Here is a 22,201-nt window from a genome sequence, read left to right on the forward strand (position 1 = left end):
GCCTCATGCCATATCTCTATGTACCTGAATATTCGGATGTTCATTGATAGATTCTTAAAGAACCCTAACAGTAGGAGTTGCTCTGTTACCAGAATCCAAGTGGATTCTAGCATAGAATTCTTTATGCTCCTCATCTTTAACCCTTCCAAATGTTTCGATTTTATTTATATTGAAATACTCTATTAAATTTGCATGAATTTGTTTGTGAATGCTAGCCCTTAATCGCGAACAATTACGGTGAGATGCACGTATTACATCCAAAATTCGAAGCCGACCAACTTGGTTCGACTTTGCATGAATTTATTTTCAAATGCTAGCCCTTGTTCACGAACAATTACGCCGAGATGCACGTGTTACACTCAAAATTAGAAGCCGAGGAACTTGGTTCGAACTTAGGTATATACAACTCCTAACCATCTTCACTCAAGAATAGACTCCGCATATTAGTTAACATAATGTAATTATTAGAGAAATTTATAATAGAAAAGTGTGTCTAACAAATACAATCAATTTACACTAATAAGTGATAACCTCACTCCATCTCTCACCTTTCTTTGCTAACGAAGGAATTACTTGAGAGAGAGAGAGAGAGAGAGAGAGAGAGAGAGAGAGAGAGAGACATAGAACTATAAAACATGCTGAGAGACAACAAAAGAAAGAGTGAGAGAATAAAATAGAAAGGGAGATATAAAGACTTTAAGAAAATAGAGTATACTCTAGCGAGCCCTATAATTTCCTCTCTAAAGCCTAATATTAGCAACCATAAAGAAGTTTTTTACTTTTCAAGCATATTTCGCTGTTATTTAAAGGCTAATATAGTCAAAGTACTAAAATAATTTATATTTGAATATTCTCTTAGGTCATATATTCTCTCTCTAGAGCTTACTCTACAATCAAACGCATTGGTCTAATAATTGAAAAGTTTCTAGCTTAGCTAGCCTTACCACTAAGATATTAAACACTATTTATGTGAACACCTCTCTCTCTCTCTCTCTCTCTCTCTCTCTCTCTCTCTCTCTCTTTCTCTCTCTCTCTCTGGGTTTTTTTATCCAGACATTGTATCAGATCCACCATGATGTAACTTTTGGTCTCATAGGTCATTATGGCCTTTTGAAGACGTTAATATAACATTTCATTTCATTTCATTTCTCTCTCTCTCTCTCTCTCTCTCTCTCTCTCTCTCAGAGCTAACCAAACATATCAACATAAGCAAATCTCTGTCTATGTACTACATATTAACTGCAAACACACAAATAGATAGAGAAAAAAGAACAACAATAAAACCCATCTCAAGTTGAAGAGAGAATGATATTCGAAACCACCAACTTTGCTGGGCTAGAAACCTTGTGTATACACAATCACACACACAAACTAAAACAAAAAAAAACTTATGGTCTCTCTCAATTTCTCAAAGGCAAGAGTAACTATTTGTGTGTTACATGTATCAGTGTGTGTGTGTGTGTGTGTGTGTGTGTGTGTGTGTGTGTGTGAGAGAGAGAGAGAGAGAGAGAGAGAGAGGGAGAGAGAGAGAGAGAGAGAGAGAGAGAGAGAGAGAGAGAGAATAGAAAAAGAGAAAGGTATTCATTAATAACCTCAAAGATTATTACATCATTAACTTCATCAATTTCCTTCTAGGAATGCACTTTAGTATTTTCCTAAGAATGAAGCGCTTTTCCTCAGGGCTCCTACATCTGCTACCCACAAAATAGAACCCTTCTAATAATCCTAATGCCTCTTAGATTAAAAGGAGCTTGAGATTGTCCTCTAACCTACAGGGGTCTAACACTATATAAATATATCATGGATTAGCATCATCCCATACATCAAATCCATAAACTTCCCATTTGGACTGGGTTGGTATCCATGGTATCCAGAAAAACCCAATTGTGAAATCTCTTCAAAAAAGAGCATATCTGACAATTTGTTATTTTCGTAGATAAACTTTAATATGTCTAATGGCATATCTCTGCATAAAACATAAACAAACTTTACATTAAATAACAATCCTGATCGTTTTTTTAGTAAGCAAGAGAGGGAAAGTAAAAGAAAAGGAGTGAGAAACAAAGACTATATATATATATATATATATATATATATATATATACTTAAAGAAACTTTCTAGAAGAAAAAACATACCCATATTTAATATTTAATGAATTAGCGCTTCATTTGATAGCTTTATCAAATATCTGTTGTGTTTGATCTTTGTCACTAATGACCATATAGTCTATTTGATAAAACTCTATCAAGCATAGATTTTCTTTTATATACATGAGGGTTATATTTTCTTCTAATTTTTCTAGACGTAAACATATAATAATTTTAAAAATATCATCCCATCTAGCAGCTTCAACCTGGCATAGCCCATCCCATCCACCATTTAAAAAACGCTGCTTAAACTATGTAGCCAAATTCACCCTTTTCTCAAAGAAAAGGGTGCTCCTCATGTGCTCTTAAAAAAAAATACGAGTCACCTCTTTCATCTAGTCAATCATACATACATACTTATATAGTAAAAAAGCAATGCTTGAACTATGTAGCCAAATTCATGCTCCTCGTGTGCTCAAAAAAAAAACAAGTCACCGCTTTCATCTAGTCCATCATACATACATACTTATATAGTAAGATGTATGACATATAGGTGGCTGCGATATGTAAATAAACACATGTAATTATAAAATAAAAACATGAAAATTAAAAAACATACATACATAAAAAACATGAACATTCAAAAGAAGGGTCCTCCTCTAACAATGAAGGGTGTAACTTGAAAAGGATAATTTTTTCATTTGTCTATGTATGTATATACACACATACATACATACATACACTCTTTTAGATACATACATACATATCTAGTGCATCCATACAAAAAAAGAGCACAGAACGCGTCACATACGCATATGCACAACTCCTCTCTCTCTCACACACACACACACACGCGCGCGCGCGCACAAACTGACCGACTGAAGTTTGCATGGTGCAAAGCTTCTCCTTCTCTCTTCTCTTTCCCTCTCACACACACCATTCCATTTTTTTAAATGAAATTTGGATATCCTTATCATTGTGTAGTGGTAAGACGTTGGATTTCCAACCTTAGAGTTATGTGCTCGATTCCCCCTCTCTATAGGGGTAAGGATACCAACTCTTTTGGGAAGAGTTCACACGGTGGTCTCGTGTGGGTGGGCACGAAGGTTTGCCAATCCACGAAGGTTTGCCAATCCACATGCTACATCTCTATCAAGTGTGGTTGTCCAAGGAACTGACTCCACCATTGCTTTAACTCAATGACTCAATGGTGGCAATAGTGAATTGGTTGTCTTTCAAGCTTGACAACCACCTTGGCAACGCATTCATGTGCATGCTAACTTAAAACCAATCAAAATCGAGCAACTTGGGGTCTTCCAAATTGTTTTTCTTTTCGTTGGGGCCTACACTTATGTCTTGAACATAGTTGTGTGTAAAGCATTTGCCCAAATTACGCAAACTTACATCTTACAAAAAATTACTCATATAGAATTACTAAGAAATTCAAAGTTAGACCATATAAATGTATATTTATATGTTTGTGTGTGTAGGATGTCTATGCTTATGAATGTGTATGTATGTATTTGTGTGATCATGCATGTATGTGTATATATATACGTACACATGTGATCCCATGATGGCTTTTGATCCCGTATACTTTAGTTCGCACTCTCTCTCTCTCTCTCTCTCTCGTACACATGTGATCCCATGATGGCTTTTGATCCCGTATACTTTAGTTTGCACTCTCTCTCTCTCTCTCTCTCTCTCTCTCTCTCTCTCTCACACACACACACACACACACTCAAACAAAAAACGTGAGGGAAAATTAGAGAATATGAGAAGGAAGATTTTTTAAAAAAAAGAGAAACATAGTACGTCTTTTCAAAGATAAGACATTGGCATACTTAAACTCCTCCTACTTGTAGGCTCATCCTTTCGTCTCACCCAAGGCTCAAGTCTCAAAGGAAACCTTTTTAAAGTGAGATTCATACTCTACATGGCTGATACTCTCATCAGTATTGTATCTAAAAATTCACCACACATAGATTTGGTTTCCAAACATACAACGCTTTTTGTAAAAAAATAGAAACACGCACACACCCCACCCCCACAATCTCTCTCTCTCTCTCTCTCTGTCTCTCTCTCTCTCTCTCACACACACACACCCATACTCTCACAAACTAAACACACACGCACACACCCACAATCTCTCTCTCTCTCATACACACATGCACGCACCTACACAATCTCTCTCTCTCTCTCTCTCTCTCTCTCTCTCTCACACACACACACACACACACACTCACAAAGTGAAATCTCTCTCTCTCTCTCTCTCTCTCTCTCTCTCTCGCGCACACACACACACTCAACACCACGTTGGTTTTGATACGTTATTGAATTTTGAATAATGTACAGATTTAAATGAACATTATAGACCTACAGTAAAAATAAAAGTTGAGGACAAATAGTAGAAAAAATACAAAGCAAGGAAACATTTTTAACTATTGAAAGCTATGGATGAGACTTTTTTGGTAGCTAAAATTATTAACTAGAAAGAAAAGTTGACTTGTCTTAATCTTTTGACCTTTTTTTTCTATATTCAATATCTAGTACACATACAAAAAAAGAGCACACAATGTGCCACACACACGCGCGCGCATACACACAACTCCTCTCTCTCTCTCTCTCTCTCTCTCTCTCTCTCACACACACACACACACACACACACAAACTGATCGAGTGAAGCTTGCATGGCGTAAAGCTGTTCTCTCTCTCTCTCTCTCTCTCTCTCTCTCTCATACACAAACGCATACAAAAAAAAGAGCATAGAACGCGGCACCATTCATGCATGTGGGAGCAGTGTAGCAGCTACTATCCGGTCGCACCACCACCAACAAAGCATACATGGCACTTGACTCTCTCACACACACAAACGCATACGCGGGAGTCATAAAAGGACTGGATTCGTGCAGACTTACCTCAAGATGGCGCGAGGAGCAGAACGTCGATGGTGAACGTGTTAATAGGGATGCAACGCCCTACCCGGCGGTAACCTACCATCCAAAGAGGACATGAGAACTTGAGAGAGAGAGAGAGAGAGAGAGATAAGGAGCGCACCACACCAATAGAGACGACGGTGGCACGAGGAGCAAAAAGGGTGAAGAGGACGATGGCGCGAGGCGCAAAAAGTCGTTGGTGAACACCTCCACATAGCAAAACGTCGGCAACCTTCCATACAAAGAAACCTGAGTACTTGGGGGGAGAGAGAGAGAGTCGTTGGTGAACACCTCCACATAGCAAAACGTCGGCAACCTTCCATACAAAGAAACCTGAGTACTTGGGGGGAGAGAGAGAGAGAGAATGAGAGAGAGAAAGGGAGCACTCACCAGCATACTACAACACAAAGGGCGAAGAGGAGGCACCAACTAGAAAACGTAGGGGACGGCTCAACCAGAAAATGCATAGCTTCGAACAACTGAGGAAGAGAACGTGTGCCTACATGATATTCAAAATACTATGCGTTTTGCACTGATGAAGGGCGGCTCTGAATGTGGGACAAGACGCAGTGCTATTGCATGCAGGCAGGTTTACATCTCTGCAACGTGCGAGAGAGGCGGCTGCTGTGAACGTGGGATGGGAGGCGAAGAGGGGCGACACGTGAAAAGAGGGGGAAGTTGTAGAGTGCGCCTAAAAAACTGCCAGGTGTCAATAGGGATGCAACGCCGTTATCTTATAGATAGATGCAACGCCCGTTATCTTATAGATAGATGCCACTGATGTGGCATTTAATTAATACAACCTTAGTTACATGACCCTTCCCTTTCCTCCTCTCTCTGTCCCTCCCTCTACTCCTTTGAGCCTTTTATAGAGAATTGTGAGACCCTAAAAACAAAGGATATGGGTGAATGCATGCAAATAAGAAGCATATGGGGGGTCATCATTTCATTGCCTTGAATAGAGAGGACATGAAGGGGTGAATACATGCAAATAGAAAGCATATGGGGGGCCATCATTTCAGTCCCTAAAACAGAAAGTATATGGAGGGTCATCATTTCATTGACTTCTTCAAGCATTAGTCATTACATACTAGAATGAAACCTTAGAAACACACTCTTATTCTTTAAAATCTCACAGAATATATTTAATGAAAACACAAAAAACATTTTGGTGCCATATTCAATACTCAAGCCACGCAAGCGACGGCTTCCAGATATACCTCGCCACGCCTTCTTATTAGTCCAAGGAGAGAGTTCACGTAGAGGACTGATTTTTCAATTCCGTACGCGAACGCCCTCTTACTGCAAGGAGCTAGATCATACAGGATTGATTCCCTAGGGAGCTAAGCTACTCCACGTAGGACACATTTCTTACGCATGTTTGGATGATTGTTTTTTCCCACATGCAAGGGAAGCTGTGTGCTTGTTCATGCCATAAATGAAGATGGAGAGTTTGATCACCAACTTTTCAAAGCCTTTCCATCCCACATCCTAAATTATGTAGCCTAATACATATAACACTCCTGCCATGCTATATTACTTCTTAATGTTGACTAAGAGAGAGAGAGAGAGAGAGAGAGAGAGAGTTAGCTAGAGAGAGAGAGACAGAGAGAGACAGAGAGAGAGGGGTTACAAGATTGAGTAGTTACTCTAATTCTTGCACACCAACACCTTGTTGTGGGTTGATTTTTTGCACAAGAACTTCACTCTATACACTTTCTTGATCAAGATTTTGCACTCAACACTCAGGTTTCAACTCGGCACACTTTCTTGATCAAGATTTGTAACCAGCACTCCAAGATTAACTCCACACACTTTCTGAATCGAGATTTGCAATCATCACTTCCAAGATTCTCAAAGATTTGCAATCATCACTTCTAAGATTCTCCAAAGATTTGCACAACTATTGCTTCATCTTTTTCCACCAAGATTTGCACAAGACCAAAGATCTTTGAAAAATTCCTCACTAAAACAAGAACTCTCTCAAGATTTTCAAGAAATTGTTGGTTCTAGGATCCTTTGTAGAAACTATGGTTTATAAAGTGACGAAAATCAAGGTTTAATCTAAGATTATGGTAAAAGAAACTCTAATCAAGAAATAGTGTAGATTAAGATTTTTGAAAACTATGATTAGCATATGTATACGAAAATGATTGACATTAATCCCATTGCTAATCTGCTCTCAACGAAGAACAAAACAAATCTAAAAAACTATGTAAAACCTAATTCTAAATGATTTAGCAAGGATCTAAGCACTAATCACTTCCTTATTAGCAAGGATCTAAGCAAAGCTTTGATACCAATGCAAGAAAGAGATCTAGTGAGGGATAACGAAACTACGCTTATTAGCATGGTGTATACACACGTCCCACTCATGATAGGAAGGAGCACCTAAACATGGAAAGTCAATCCCTCCCATGAATGCTTAGATCATAAGCTCCAAGAAAGGTAAGAATGTATACTCTATCAAAACAGTAATGAGATAGTAAGGTACCGAATACACATAGGCATGTGCCTTTTATAGTCCCAAGGCCCATGTGCCCTATGTATGAATGACCCTAAGCTCCCATGTGTGTTCCTTGCAACAAAGGAAACCGTCATTTTGAGGAAGAGAATCCGTTTAGCGGCTTTGATTTAAGCCAAGCTTTTGGCTTTAGCTATTGTTTTTGCTCAAAGGTTAATAGCCTTCTTCCCTTTTCTCGATAAACCTTTTCTTTTACCCAAAAGTTTGAGGATTTTTTAATTGTACAAAGTAGGCTCATAAAAATTTTACATGCTTTTATGAATTTTAATTCAACAAACTATATAAGAGAAAAACTTACCTTGCCCTTGAATAAAACTCCTTTTTTAAAGTCATATCAAAAAGCTCTCATACTTGGCCTATGCTCTAATAACTCTGAAAACATGACCTTTATTTCAAGTATAACAAAAAATAATCAAACTCAAGAAATATTCAAGAAGACAAAGCCAAACTCATTGGGTCCTCCTCAACGTGTGTGACTCTACTCCCCATATACCTTATTTAGATCATATTCATAAATTAGTCCTTGGAGCTATAAATAGCATCCAAATTTGGGCTTTCTTTACAATAAAAATAGCCTTTGTCCAATGTAAAGGTATTAAGAAAATAATAACCCTTGCCCAACAATTATGTATGTGTACGCCTTGCCATAATAAATCAATTTACACATGCATTATTATGTCGGGCTATACAAATAGTATATATATTCAATACTCAAATGCCATCACAATTACAAAATATTATATTAAATATTTAAATCTCAAGTCTTTACAACACCACTCAATCCACCATCCATGTGACACCTCAATCGATACCCTCGCATTATGCGACACCTCTATCGATGCCCTTGTAAAGCTCATAACCTAAAACTCACAAACATAATCCACGTCAATTGAGCAATCAATTGAAGTCGCATCAATCAATCCCAACGAGATAATGAGAAATAGGCATAATACACAATATCTAGAGAGACAATATACTGTCTCTAGTTATTTAACTCTCTCTCTCTCTCTCTCTCTCACACACACCCACATGCAAGGGAGGCTGTGTGGTTGTTCATGCCATCATCCCTATGGGCCAAGCCTTATGACAAAAGGGAAGCCAATAATGGAACTGGAGGGTCTGCACACCAACCTTTCAAAGCCTTTCCAACCCACATCCTGAATTATGTGGCCTAATACATCTTACCATGTTATATTACAATTTCTTAATGTTGACTGAATCACAGAGCAAAACCTGTAAGTGCCCCATCTACTCCATGCTCTAAGTATACTTTTATATATTAGTTGTCTCTGTCAACCAAAGTTTCACAATAATACACAACAGTAGCTTTCAACCAACTGTCAACTGCGCCATTACTATTCTCCACCAATGTTCTCAACTGCATCATTCACATGTTCCAAAAGACCAAAGGTGCAATTCCACTACAAAGAATCTTGGTTATCCTAGAACATTGTAAAGACACCCTAAAATCACTTGCTCATTTATCTTTCACAATGCAACAGTTTACAAACCTTATACCATCTTCTGACATAAAGACCAATATTGCAATTTTAATCTTAATAAATTCAAAGTTAAAGATAGTTAACACATGATCAATTAAGTAAAGGAACAATCCACCTTTCCCTGAGGCAAAACATGAAAGAAGCAGGTACCTAAGGGTAACAAAAGAAAGGATCAGCCATATCAAGAACTCCAAATTTAAAGCAAATGATAAGGTCTTCTAATGTAGTAACAATTGTGTTGCAAACAAGTTCACTAAATGCTAACTCTCAGGAGAAAAGTGTCACAACCAAGATACAAGACCACACACTTCCAGTTCATTAGATATTCTTGTAAATCTTGTTCAATGTTGCTTAACATAGAATTCAATGAGTACTCTCTTTTTTTTGGTTTTGGTTAAGTTTGTTGTAAAATTGATTTACAATCATGCGTGAGTTCGTTTTGTTTGTAAGCAAAGCTTGAGGATGCTCAAATCAATCGAGTCCGGTGAAGACGTGCTAATACAGAAACGAGCATGGCGGGCTTGGTTTAACAAACTAATTGGCAGCTTGGGGAAGGGAAAAAAGGTGGGGTTTTCACCATCATAACCAGGCCTAAGAGGAGCACGACCACACCACAATACAAGAAAAAGGACTTCAGACATCCCAGAAGGGACAACCTAGGATCTCTTGATTGAGAGCCTGTTGCATGAGACACTATGCCAGCACTTCTGAACATCATTTGTGTATGCGCCTATGAGAGAGAGAGAGAGAGAGAGAGAGAGAGAGAGAGAGAGAGAAACTAAGGCTAACCTATGGTACCAATACGAACACTAAGGCTTTGAATGATCAAAAATAAAAACAGCTGTGGAGCTACTAGAAAGAGCAAGAGAGCTTGTGCTAATCAGACAGACAGAGAGAGAGAGAGAGAGAGAGAGAGAGAGAGAGAGCTTGTGTGTATCTCACACACACACACACACACACACACACACACAGCATCACGCATAAGTTGCTCACTCAGTTCCAGAAGAGTAAGGACTTGTTTGAGGACCAAGTGTTTCTTTGTGCGCAGTACAATAAATTAAAATTATAAAGCAAATACATAAAATTCATGCTAGGGATCGAAGGACCACATACATCTCTTCTATAACTTCCAATTAAAAACGTCATGAAAATAGCCGAGCATCATGATTCCGACAGTATCCTTTACAAAATCCTGAAAACTGGGGAAAAGTTGTACTACTCTACTCAGTCTCCCATGCCATTCACCTCCTTTTTGAGCCATACAAATCTGATAAAACAAAGCTTGCAACTTAGTCACACAAGGAAGCCAGTGTATTTAACGTCAATAGTGATAAAACCCACCTCATCCAAGGGAAAAAACACACGATCAAAAACCCTTCAAAAACTGGTGACAAATGTTCAAAAACCGTAAGATTACAAGAAGTTCAGGCCCAACCACACCTACAGGTTACAAAAAATGCACCTCTCGAGCATTCTAAGACAAAAATGATTGTATGCTAAACCCTTAGTGTGCAAAGAGCTCATATACCTAGGTCATCAAATTACAAAGGATGCTATGAGCAAGATCTAGAAGGTGTGCTAGATTAGGGAGTTCCTCAAATCGGGCGCAACTTCAAGCATTTTTGAGATTCAGTGTCTTTTTGAAAAAGGTAATGAGAGATTATTCCGATCTAATTGTTCCTCCTTAATGAACCGAAACAAAAGTCCTATAACCTGAAATAAGAGGCTTGATGAAGCTTTTCGTACTCTCAAGCCTAAGGTAAAAGACTCACCTGTTTTGGCCTTATTGATCATTCAGGGTTAAGACCGGCACGAGTGATTATGTGATAGGGCTGCCTCTCGAGAGGGCCGACTTATTATTTATATATAAAAAGAACTAACAATGCTTGCAAGTTGTGTAGGGAATCTTGAAGAGGGAAGAAGGTTTAATTGCGACAAACTCCTCACAACAAGATAGCATGTCAGTCTTCAAAAGAAATCAGTCGCATGGAGCAAGCAAAGGGCAGCGGATCAAGGCAGCCGCAAATTGGTTTGTACTTTCCTATCAGATACTTCAATTTGTGATGATGTTGTTCATTGGGTAACAGCTTCTTCTGATAGGGAGCCACCAGGCTTAGCTAGCTAAGCTAAGCTTAGCATGACATGGTTGACACATTGCGCATGGCAGACAGCAAATGGTGGGCAGCAGCTAGGTCAGAGGCGATAGAAGAGGACAGTGTGGGATAGGTGGCAGGCAGCGTGGACAGCAAAGGATAGATGGAGACCTTGCGGGCAGCGTGGGCAAAGGGGTTGCAAACAGGCCGGCAGCTTTGATCAAATGGAGGACACAAGTATGAGATAGGGTTGAACATAGCCAGGCTATGGGGATTGGAACGCAAACATCATCACGGCATTTAATTAACAGAGATAAACAAGAGAGAGAGAGAAAGAGAGAGAGAGAGAAAGAAAGATATTTTAGCATCTACGAGAGGCCAAAGTTGGCCTATGAGACAAAAAATAATACAACTGTGTTCTTCCGGTCATCGGAAGAAAAGAAAGAAAAGAAAAAGTGTGCATGTGTCTGGATAAAACTGTGAATCATCATGGATCGGTGGAGCCCATTACAAACAATATAAGGGGGGGTGGGGATGTGGATGGAGTGCTAAGGCAAGATGCATCTCTATATGCTGAAGGGGTAGTACAAGCATGCTATGCAGATCTATGTCTAACTCCATCCAGTGCCATAAGAGGGATATAAGATATCATACATCGCCGATGCTAAGGCTGTGAATGGCGTGAGCATGTACCCTGAGTCTGAATGAAAGCGAGCTAGCCTCTCCTGTGTCTCCATCTGGTGTCTCATTCGGATAGTTGCTATCTCTCGGTGACGGAGTCGGGGTGCTCTATGTCCAGTCTGTCTAGGTCTCCTCCTGGCTCTCAATTCCTCTGTTCTCTGTGCGGTCACCCCACGTGGTACATCAGCTGGCACTGGCATAGCTCTCTGGAAGAAATCTGTGAGCTGGGACTGTCTCCCACCCCTAGTGGGAGCGGGTGTCTGGAGGAGTCTCTCTCGAGAACTATGAAGCTCTAGTAGTAGTCTGCCAAGCTGTCGCTGGTCCGAGGCCTCCATCAACTGATGTAGTGAAGAGTGAGAGAGAATGCTAGAGAGAGTAAAGTAGTGACTCTGATGTGACGTTAGCTTGTATTCTTTCAATGAAGTACATCTACCTTTATAGGTTACAAAGGTTCTCATAATGTACCCGACCATAATATCACCATCACTCCGATCATGAACTTTCAATCTATCATCAACATATCTAGCAACAAGACCTACGCTTGAAATAGCCAAGACAAACAAAAAGTTCTTCTTCCAAGAATTCTGAGAGTGTGATTGTCCCACCAATTCCAACGATGAGCACAACCCTTCTAACTCCTTTCACTAGATATGAGGAGTTGTTTGCACATGTCCTTGTACCTCCATGAAGACCAAACTCAATGGAGACAAACAAACCACGCTAAGAAGTAATGTGCTTGCTAGCACTACTGTCAAAGTACCAAACATGTGCATCTATTATGTTTAGAAGGATCATATCTACAATACCCCAATCAGCATGTGTGTAACTAGCGGACTCCTTAGCACTAGGTGCAAATGCATCAGCCAAACAGACATGCCTTAATCATTCTTCTTTTCCTTCTCTAGCCTCTTCTTGCATTCATTGATGTAATGCCGAGGCTTGCGGCAGTAATTGCACCTACCCTTCTTCTTTGGCTTTCTCGACAACCTTGCCAGAAGACCGGACTTCGGCTTACAGCCACCCTATGAAGAAGCTTTGCCTTTGCCTTAATCAGTCCCAAGCTGCACCAAGAGTAGGGTTTTCAAATGGAAACCCTTGTAGGGACCTTTAAGAAGCCTAGTAAGCTTCCTTTGAAGCCAACGAAGGTGACAAAATAGGCTAAAATGCAAAAATGCACTGCAGCCTGAAGCGCATCTGTGTGCAGCAAATGAACTGAAAATGGAGAGGGCAACCAGCTGAAGATGCAATGAGGGCGAATTGAGGGAAAATCAAAAACCATAAAAAATGCTAGAAACCCTAAAATTAAAACCCTAATGCAAGCAAGCAATCAGAAGGTAAGTCCCAATGGAGGAGAACTCTACTCTGATACCACATGTTCGATGACCTCCACGTTTAGGGTTAGGTTCTGCAACAAAGTGTGCACACAATGATAGTAGAGAGAGAGAGAGAGAGAGAGAGAGGCACACAACTCAATATAGATTAAATGATAGGAAAATGTTGTGTCCAAGTACAAAAGATAAAGTACACCTCTTAAGTGGATAAGAAGGTGTACACATGGAGGGGGGAAGTAAAACCTCCTAGTGAGGGAAAAAGTGGCCCGACCAACTAAGTATATTCATGCACATCATTGCATGTGACATAAATGTCTACACAATGTAAGGCCTCGAAGGCTGGGTGCGGTACAGAAGGTGGTAGTTTCATCGTGTCAGTCACCTAGAGCATGTATCGCCTACTCCATGGTGAGACAAGCTTTGTGACACGGAAAGAGTATTCTTCTTGTGCCGCTATTTACGTTTGCTATTTTCATGTTCATATGGAAGTCTAGTGGTCCTTTAGGACACCCCAATGCTTGTACTAAAACTCCGGAGTAGTATATCAGTACTTAAGGAAGGGCCACCCCTTTCAGTCTAGTGTGGTCCCTATTTCTCCTTATGTTGTTTTGATAATGTGTACTTGTGTGAATGGTTTATAAAATTACATGTGGACCTTACAAAATCACGAAGAGGGTGAGGTTGCTTATAAAACTAGAATTACCTCCACGAGTGCGAGTTCATCTAATTTTTTACGTGAATAGACTCAAGGAGAAATTGAGAAACCTGGATACCATTGGGTCATTATGGGAACTGGCTGATATTGAAACGAGGATGTAACTGTCTTCAGAGAACCTACTCTAGGGACTAGGGGGTGTAAGGATTAGGAAAAGAAGGCTGATTATAAAAGTTAAGGTTTATCAGTTAATAATACCACGAGCATAGCTTTTTTTGGCAAAAGTACTCTAAGTGAGTTTTTGTGAAGTGGGCGACAGTTGTAGCCTTGTGCTACAACAGCGAGTACCTAGACCATGAGTGCTAATCCACTCTACCGATGAACCCTTAGGAAAAGTCATGGTGGTATAGGACACCAAGGATGACTAGTGTTACACCTCAATAGGGCTAGGGTTAGGGGAGAGTTCACTAGGCTAAGGACACTAGCAAGATGAGGTCTAGATTGGCTAAGAGCTTATAATTAATAGCCTAGTGCTAATAATGATTAAAAGCTTACAAATAAAGCAAGGGCTAATAATAGCCAGGTTATTGCTATATCAATGACCTTGGGAACACTTCTGAGTTAATGAAGTATAAGCGCACTGGACAAGAGAGCTACCAAGGACGTACAAGATCTCACAGCCATGGCCTAGTGGTATGGAACGCTAGGTTGGGGCCAAGATAATAAGTTAAAAACACACGTTTGTTTTAGTTTTTTCTCTTCAAAAAGTTGGGGCTTAAAATTATGCCCTCTTGCTTCTGCACTAAAAAGAGTGCACTTATACTTATGTGGCCAGCTATCAACCATCTCTGGGTGGCCTTTGCTCTACCCGGCCCCTTGGTTGGCCGCTCTTGGCTTCTCATGGCTGTCGTCGTCGCCTCGTTATTCACGCCACATGGTTGGTCCAAGGGTCGGCCCTAGGCCAACCTAACCCTAGTGCTAGCTTGCCTACCTTGGAGTTGCAACATGGTTGTCCCACTGTCTGTCTTCTTGCACGCATATCAGCCCTACCCTCCTCTGTTGTTCGCTCCTTGTAGTTGCTCCCATCCCATGTGTGATTGTTGATCCTTTGTTGAGAGAGCCATGGTTATGCTGCTCATGTTGAATTCCAAGAGTACAAACCACTGCCCCCTAATCTTGCAGGCCATGGAAACATCGCAATGGAAAAAAAAAAGCGTAGATTTTTCTCCGTTCCTTGTTCCTTGCACATCCACGCATGGAACTCCTCTTCAACTTGCCTTCCGGCACATCCTTGCAAAGAAAGCAAAGAAATTAGCTTCCTTGCCAAATCAACCTTCATGAGAGTACTATCTTGTACATCCTCCATGCCTCAAGTTCTAGCATTTGTCAGATCCATGCTCTGATACCACCGTCAGGCTTTACAAACCAAGCTTAAGAATTATTTGAACTGTAAGTGAAGCCGTTAACGAGGTTTCATACACTTGACATCGTATGCTTCGCATGACCATGATAGACTGCAACTAGCGAATCACCACCCAGCCGTAGAGTCCTCCAACTCACCCTAATCTCGAAGTTTGATTAGCGCAAGCCAATTATAAAACTTAACATGGGTTTTATGTGGGGTGAGCTCTGGTGGTATGGGATGCAAGAGTGTGTCCCCAAGTAGAATCTCCTAAGGCTTCACAAGTTTCTTGTCTATGACACTATGTTCTTTGGCATAGTTAATCTCATGTACCTATGAGGTGCAGCTCCAAGTCACAGAAAGATAAGAGACTTTCTTGGTTGTCAACTTGTCTTAGCATTGCCGCATCATTCATCATGGGGTGAAGGTTTTATGATTCAAGATCTCTATTAATGGTATCGCGTGAACCTTTGCTAGCATAAAGTTCAACTCGGGCCAAGTATTGTCTCTCGGCTATTAGAGGGATGGAACATATGCAAAAATTGATGGGGAATTTTATGCTTACCCTAAGATAGACATGGGTATCTATTGGTAATGTGTGAAAACACAATCTCTGTACAGGCCTAGATTGTTGGGATAAAGGCATTATGCCCACCCTTGTAGTGTGTACAAGCCCATAAGTTATAGTACATAGTACACTTAGTACTTTTAATGTACTAAGTGCACTATGTGTACTAGTGCAAATATACATGTGTGATAGGGAAGTCACACACTCACACTTGATGAGTTGACTTATCCCCACATGTCTCTCTCTCTCCCTTCTTCTCTGTGTATGTCTCCCACATGAAACCCTAATTCTCATCATCCTTCAACTGGTATCAGAGCCACAGTTGTGTCCGTGTGTGTGCGGGTGTGTGGAGTCGTCTTCATCGTGAAGAAGAAGCTCGGCTATGGAGCCTTGAGCTTGGCACGATCAGAGGAGATTGCTTGGAGCTTTTTGGTGCTCAGCAAGATACACGTTCACTGCAAGACAGTGAGAGGCGGCAGCAACAAACAGGCTGGCCACAAGGCGTAACAAAAACGTGAGCGCCGTTGTGGTGCAGGTACCAGGTCACAGTAAGCTGCAACGTGGCGCTGAATAGCAGCAACGTGGTGAGGCCGAAGCGAAGGCTGGTGACCCACTAGCGTGCCGTAAGCCTCTGGACCCGACGTCTTCTGCACCTGTGGAGGTCCTGTCGCCCACGAGGAGAGCTACGCACGCATACGCCTGCTTTTACGGGAGTTTCGAGCCTGGAGAAGAAAAGCTTGGAGAAGAAGCGACCAGGCATACGCAGGCAGGTGTGTGCTAGTTCTCGTGTGCTGGGCGCAGTCTGTGCGCCTAGTGGCCACTACAACCACTCGCATCCAACTGCACACCTCGCAGCCATCCAATGGCCATAACCCGACGTCACCTGCATGAACACAGCTGCCGAGCGCCTCCTTGCAGAGTCACTTCTCCTTGGCCTGCCTGTTGCAGAGTCACTCTCCCCAAGTATCGCTGCAACAATACAACAGTAGTATACAATAGCAGCAGCATCAATACAGCAGCAGAAAATTCAACGCCCCCCCCCCCTTTTTCCTGCAACAGAAATAAAAAATTCAGAGGTATTTGCTTCAATTTTTTTTGGGATTTGCAATTGAGCAGGTACAATCATCAATTGAGCAGGTACAGGTCCAAATTGCTCAATTTTTGAGCAAAATTGGCAAAATTGGGTGACATTGGTCACATTCAGGATCAATTTGCAGGAAATTGGATGTCAAAATTTGGGGCTTTTGATGTAATTGTGCCATTGGGCATTCATACATGCTGTATGATGTGAGCAATCTCACATTTGGGACAAAATTGCAGGAAATTGGAATGCAGATCAAAGGGCTTTTGTGCCGATTGGTTTGATTTGCATGCAGGCACTGGCATTTGATGCTTTGGGCAATGTGTTGATGCCTGTCAAGCACTCAATGTGCCTGTAAATCAAGGGGCTTTTATGTATTGGATGTATATGTGGTCAGGGGGAAGCATTGTGAAGACTCTGGATGCCTTCATGTGCGTTAATGTACCATGTATGATCAGAAATTGATCTTGAATCAAGGGGCTTTTCAAGATTTTATGCTTGTTGAGCTTGGCAAAGCAGTAGGGAAGACTTTTATGCCTTGAACCCTCAGAAATCCACTTGCAGTCAAGGGGCTTTTGCTCAATTTCTGTTCGGGACTGTTGTATGCAGTGGTGGGGACTGTCAAGGTATGATTTTGCCTCATTTGGACAGCCAGGAGAGCATTTATTGCTACTGTTGTATGCAGTGGTGGGGACTGTCAAGGTATGATTTTGCCTCATTTGGACAGCAAGGAAAGCATTTATTGCTACTGTACTTATTGGTACAGATTTGGTACAATTTTGTACAAGTTTTGGCATGGCTGTACATTGATTTGAGTGAGGAAAAGGCTCATTCTCAGCTGCTGTACTTGCCGGTACAGATTTGGTACATCATTGGTGAGCACTTGGTACTGTTGTACAATACTTTGGAAGGGGAACAGAGCACATCTAAGGTGCTGTCCTAAATCTGCAGCAACCAGATTTTGGTGATTTTATCACATTCAGTGAGAGTAGAGTTGCATTTGTGCTTCCGCAGTGGGAGATAAACTTTGGGAGAACAACTGTGAGCACTTTGTGTGCTTTGGTGCAGTGTTTGCACATCGCAGGGAGTAAGGCATTGACAGGTTGCATATTGCTATGGCAACCACAGGTGAGAGCTCTTCATTGCTTCACATCAAGAAGCTTGAAGGCTCACATAATTATGATATTTGGCAAACCCAGTGCTATAATGTGTTGCTCCAGAAGAAGCAGCACAAGCCCATCAAAGAAAGGGGTGTAATGCCCGCTTCTCTTACTGCTGAAGAATGGGAAGATATGGATGAGCTGGCAAGATCTACTATCATGTTGTCTGTGTCAGACTCTTTACTTGTCAGCATTCGTGAAGAGAAGACAGCTTGGGGAATGTGGCAAAGATTGCAGGACTTGTATGCCCAGCAAAGTGCCTCAAGCAAAGTGTATTGGTTGAAGAAACTCATAGGTCTTCAAATGAAGGAAGGGGCGTCTATGACAGCCAATCTAAATGAGTTTAATGGTGTTGTCAACCAGGTAATCAATCAAAAGTTGGCAATGGACGATGAGTTCAAAGCCACCTTTCTCTTATGCACTTTGCCAGAGAGTTGGAACACATTCAGGACAGTCACTAGCAATTCAAATGCTATGCTGTCAAATCAGATGTGGAGGGTGCTCTCCTTCAAGAGGACATGAACAGGAAGAACAACTCTGTTGGAAAGTCCAATGCAACATATGCAGATGTGGAGATCCCAACAAAGGGGAAAAAGCCAAGAAAGGGGAAGGAGCAAGTCCCGCTCCAAAAAGGATTTGGAATGCCATTATTGTGGCAAGGGACACATCAAAAAGCAATGCTACAAATGGAAAAATGATCAAAAGGAAAAGGGAAAAGGCAAAGACAAAGACGAAGATGAAGCCAAAGATGTAAAGCCAAAGGGCAAAAGTAGAGTCAAGATTGAAGAAATCAATGTGTCACATGCAGGTGGCAGTGAGGATGAGGTCCTATTTACGTCTTCACTTGATGCCCATTCACTTCTTACAGGTGGTCATGGTATGCACTCATGGATCATTGATTCAGGTGCCTCCTTTCATGTCACAGGTTGCAGAGACTTGTTTGTCAGGTATACTGCTGGCAATGAAGGAGTGGTTTATTTGGGTGATAACCATGCATGTAAGATTCTTGGCAGAGGTGATGTGAGGCTTGTGTTTTCAGATGGCTCACAGCTTATGCTCCATGATGTCAGGCATGTGCCTGAGATCAAGAAGAATTTGCTTTCTACTGGACAGCTTGATGATGCTGATTATGTTACCACATTTGGTCGTGGAAAGTGGAAGATTAGTAAGGGCTCACTGGTTGTTGCCAGAGGCTCTAAGGTGGACACTCTTTACTTCATGCATGCAGGTGTTTGTCACCATGCTAATGTAAATGCAACCGAGCTGCTGGAAATCTCTGTGGCATAGCCGGTTGGGACACATGAGTGTCAAAGGAATGGAGCAATTGTCTCGTTTGGGTTACTTGCCTTCTCTAAAGTTTTCAAGTTTTCAGTTTTGTGAGCATTGTATATATGGCAGGCAACTGCAGTGCCCCCACAAGAAAGCTCTTGGACAGAAAGATGCTCAATTAGAGCTTGTGCATACAGATGTATGTGAGATGCCTCAGCTTTCTTTGGGAGGGGCAAAATATTGTGTCTTTTATTGATGATGCCACACGCAAGGTGTGGGTTTATCCTCTTCGTTTGAAGAGTGATACATTCTTAGTGTTTGAGAAGTTTGTTGCTCATGTTGAGAATCAAACTGGCAAAACACTGAAGGCTTTGCGTTCCGACAATGGTGGAGAATATATGTCCAAACAGTTTCAGGACTACGTGCACATACGCAAGGAAATGCGCACCAAACTTGATCCTAAGTCTCACAAATGCATATTCCTAGGATATGGTGACAGAGGTGAAATGGGGTATAGACTTTGGGATCCAGTGAATAGAAAGATTATACGCAGCAATGATGTCATTTTTGATGAAACATGCATGTATAAGGAGCCTGCAAGGCAACAAGAGCCTGGCAGAGTCATCTTTGATGATGATGGACATCATGGACAACAACCAAGGGCTGTAAATCAGCCATTACAGCATCAAAACCAGCCCTTAAATGGTGCTGAAAATGGTCCAAATGGACAGCCAGAGATGGCAGATGATATCCCTATGGATATCCCACAGTTAGAAGAGATATCGGGCATGATTTTTCAACCTTATGGCATGGAACAGGAGCCACCAATAGGTGATATGCAGGCTGGACAGCAACCTGCAAATGATGGTCATTGGGTACGGAGGTCCACAAGGCCCTCCAGAGCCCCTCCAAGTTGACTACTTGATGCTCACTGACTGTGGGGAGCCCTCACGTTATAAGGAGACTTTACAGAGGGCAGACAAGGCTCTATGGGAGCGTGCTATGAAGTCAGAGATGGATTCTCTACACAAAAATGGAACATGGAAGTTGGTGCATTTGCCTACAGGCAAGAAAGTTTTGCCATGCAAGTGGGTTTACAGGCTCAAAGTTGCACCTGATGCAAAGCCAAGATACAAAGCCAGGTTAGTGGCTAAGGGCTTCAAGCAGGAATATGGTGTGGACTTTGATGAGATCTTCTCTCCAGTGGTCAAAATGACCACACTTAGAGCTGTATTAGCTTTGGTTGCTCATGATGATCTGGATTTGATTCAGATGGATGTGAAGACTGCTTTTCTTCACGGTGATCTCCATGAGGAGATATATATGCAACAGCCAGAGGGTTATGCAGTGAATGGAAAGGAAAAGCTTGTATGCAAGCTGAAAAAGAGTCTTTATGGGCTCAAACAGGCACCAAGGGAACAGTATTATAAATTTGATACATTCATGAAATCCCACGATTTCAGGAGAAGTGACATAGATCATTGCTTATACACCAAGAAAGCTTTGGATAACAGTCTATTGATCCTCATCTTGTATGTTGATGGTATGTTGATTGCTGGGAAATCTCGTAAAGAGATGGATGCCTTGAAGAAGAGGCTGCATCAGACCTTTGATATGAAGGATTTGGGTGATGCAAATCACATTTTGGGTATGCAGATACTTCGGGACAGAAATCAGCATGTGTTGTATTTGTCTCAGAAGGAATACATTGGCAAAGTTTTGCAGAGGTTCAATATGGATGGGGGGAAGAAGACTAGTACTCCTTTGCCTCCATATGTGAAACTCAGTGCTATGGACAGCCCACAGTCGGATAGTGACAGGGCTGATATGGCCAAGATTCCGTATGCTTCAGCTTGTGGCAGTCTCATGTATGCCATGGTTGCTACCAGGCCGGACATTGCATTTGCAGTGGGAGTGGTTTCTAGATACATGGGCCAAACCTGGCAAGAAGCATTGGGAAGCAGTGAAAGGTGTCATGAGATACCTGAAGGGCACACAGGATATGTGCATTTGCTTTGGCAAAACAGGATGCATTAGTGCATGGTTACACGGATTCAGATTATGCCGGTCATCCAAATAACCGGAAGTCTACTACCGGTTATGTGTTTACATTCATAGGAGGTGCTGTGTCATGGATATCCAGGATGCAGAAGTGCACTGCCTTATCTACTACAGAGGCCGAGTATATTGCAGCCACAGAGGCTTGCAAGGAGGCATTATGGCTATCTCGATTAGTGGTTGATTTGGGTTATACAGGGGATATTCCATTGTTGCATTGTGACAGTCAGAGTGCCATCCAGTTGGCAAAGAACCCTGTCTTTCATGCAAAGACGAAGCATGTGGATGTGAAGTATCACTTCATCAGAGAGGTGATAGAGAACAAGCAAATTCAGCTTGTTAAGATTCATACGGATGACAACCCGGCTGATCTGTTGACAAAGAGTTTGCCTCCAGAGCGGTTTGCTCATTGCAGACACTTGATGGGCATTGGATGAGGCCAGTTTCAGCCTTGATATGGCCTTGTATATTATCATGTACATGCTGATTTTTCTTTTCCTAAGTTATAGTACATAGTGTACACTTAGTACTTTTAATGTACTAAGTGCACTATGTGTACTAGTGCAAATATACATGTGTGATAGGGGAGTCACACACTCACACTTGATGAGTTGACTTATCCCCACATGTCTCTCTCTCTCTTTCCCTTCTTCTTTGTGTATGTCTCCCACAATTCTCATCACCCTTCATAGATGAGGAGAATTGAAAAGGGAAGATTTTGTGGTTTGAATTATTATACAGGAAGTACATGTTACTAGGACTTGTTTGTACATTAAGAGGACTAGTATTTGTCCACAACTAATGCAGGATGCCATTTGGTATAAGTTATAACAGTTGGTGTGTTCTGTGGGTC

General features: G+C 41.4%; 1 protein-coding gene and 1 long non-coding RNA gene across 4 annotated transcripts in view; both read right to left on the reverse strand.

The window, feature by feature from the left end:
* Positions 1-1,716: 1,716 nt before the first annotated feature.
* On the reverse strand, positions 1,717-5,636 carry LOC147632240 (uncharacterized). Its single transcript, XR_015267293.1, has 4 exons — positions 5,415-5,636; positions 5,146-5,256; positions 5,007-5,081; positions 1,717-1,966 (listed from the first exon to the last, which is right to left on the reverse strand). It is a non-coding gene; the product is annotated as an uncharacterized LOC147632240 (long non-coding RNA).
* Positions 5,637-8,273: 2,637 nt separating this feature from the next.
* The window catches only part of LOC147632241 (uncharacterized), a 55,305-nt gene continuing 41,377 nt past the window's right edge, over positions 8,274-22,201 (reverse strand). For 2 of the 3 annotated variants that reach the window (XR_015267434.1, XM_086808923.1), the window contains one exon: positions 10,084-10,317. Coding sequence is in view for 2 of the 3 variants with exons in the window: in XM_086808923.1 (XP_086665049.1) it covers positions 10,292-10,317 (26 nt within the window). In the remaining variant the exon portion in view is untranslated. Of the gene's footprint in view, positions 8,409-10,083; positions 10,318-22,201 lie in introns of those variants that run through there. The other variant, XM_086808922.1, reaches the window with a different exon arrangement.

The sequence above is a fragment of the Cibotium barometz genome, chromosome 14 (assembly GCF_041138505.1).
Source record: "Cibotium barometz isolate CiBa-2024 chromosome 14, ASM4113850v1, whole genome shotgun sequence".
In the NCBI taxonomy this organism is placed as follows: domain Eukaryota; kingdom Viridiplantae; phylum Streptophyta; class Polypodiopsida; order Cyatheales; family Cibotiaceae; genus Cibotium; species Cibotium barometz.